The sequence below is a fragment of the Poecilia formosa genome, unplaced genomic scaffold, assembly GCF_000485575.1.
Source record: "Poecilia formosa unplaced genomic scaffold, Poecilia_formosa-5.1.2 Scaffold265, whole genome shotgun sequence".
In the NCBI taxonomy this organism is placed as follows: Eukaryota; Metazoa; Chordata; class Actinopteri; order Cyprinodontiformes; family Poeciliidae; genus Poecilia; species Poecilia formosa.
The window spans coordinates 408-1,713 of NW_006800204.1; the positions used below are offsets into that span (position 1 = coordinate 408).

The following is a 1,306-nucleotide window of genomic DNA, read 5'->3' on the forward strand; positions in this document are numbered from 1 at the left end:
GTATATTTGTTTATTTAGTTGACAGTATCACTTTAACAGTTCTTGAATGAATTCCCCCTCCACCTCTCAAACAAAAAAGGCAGACATATTAAACAGAAGCTAAAATAATACAAATTAAATGCAATTTTAACAGTGCTTCGTAAACTACAATTAAAATCTGCTCAAATGATTTACTCCCAAACAGAAATCAATTCAATTCTCTAAATTAATATACAGCTGATTCAATACAAATATTTAGTCAATTTAATCCCATTACAGGGACACATTCAAGTCAATTACATAGATTTCAATTTGCCTAATTAAAGAATAATACTTGGATTGAACAAAACATAGCTGCAATGGACAGAAAATAGGACAAGCATACAGGTTCCCCTCCAGTGGATGTTGAGTTAGTTACACCTGCAGTTTCAAAAACTGTAGTGACGACAGAGCTGTTCATAGTTTGGGCAGGAGTTGAATTATGAAGTGTGGTGTTGGTCACAAGAATTGGTGTAGTTACAGCAGTGGTGTTGGTCGTGAGCATTGGTGTAGTTACAGGAGTGGTGTTGGTCGTGAGCATTGGTGTAGTTACAGGAGTGGTTTTGGTCATGAGCATTGTTGCATTTACAGAAGTGGTGTTGGTCGTGAGCATTGGTGTAGTTACAGGAGTGGTGTTGGTCACGAGCATTGGTGTAGTTACAGGAGTGGTGTTGGTCGTGAGCATTGGTGTAGTTACATGAGTGGTGTTGGTCACAAGAATTGGTGTAGTTACAGGAGTGGTGTTGGTCACAAGAATTGGTGTAGTTATAGGAGTGGTGTTGGTCGTGAGCATTGGTGTAGTTATAGGAGTGGTGTTGGTCGTGAGCATTGGTGTAGTTACAGGAGTGGTGTTGGTCACAAGAATTGGTGTAGTTACAGGAGTGGTGTTGGTCACAAGAATTGGTGTAGTTACAGAAGTGGTGTTGGTCACAAGAATTGGTGTAGTTATAGGAGTGGTGTTGGTCACAAGAATTGGTGTAGTTACAGGAGTGGTGTTGGTCGTGAGCATTGAGGTAGTTACAGGAGTGGTGTTGGTCGTGAGCATTGGTGTAGTTACAGGAGTGGTGTTGGTCGTGAGCATTGTTGTAGTTACAGGAGTGGTGTTGGTCGTGAGCGTTGTTGCATTTACAGAAGTGGTGTTGGTCGTGAGCATTGGTGTAGTTACAGGAGTGGTGTTGGTCGTGAACATTGGTGTAGTGTCGAGAAAAGTCGAGCTCATCCCACTTCCCCATGCTGGAGATTTTAGTTTAATAATAACAATAAATAAAGTTATCTTTAAAACTGATTA

General features: G+C 40.6%; 1 protein-coding gene across 1 annotated transcript in view; it reads right to left on the minus strand.

The window, feature by feature from the left end:
- Window positions 1-220: 220 nt before the first annotated feature.
- Window positions 221-1,306, minus strand: part of LOC107838495 (histidine-rich protein PFHRP-II-like) — a 2,347-nt gene continuing 1,261 nt past the window's right edge. The window contains exon 2 of the mRNA XM_016680973.1: window positions 221-1,232. Coding sequence (XP_016536459.1) covers window positions 459-1,232 — 774 coding nt within the window. The 3' untranslated portion in view covers window positions 221-458. The remainder of the gene's footprint in view (window positions 1,233-1,306) is intronic.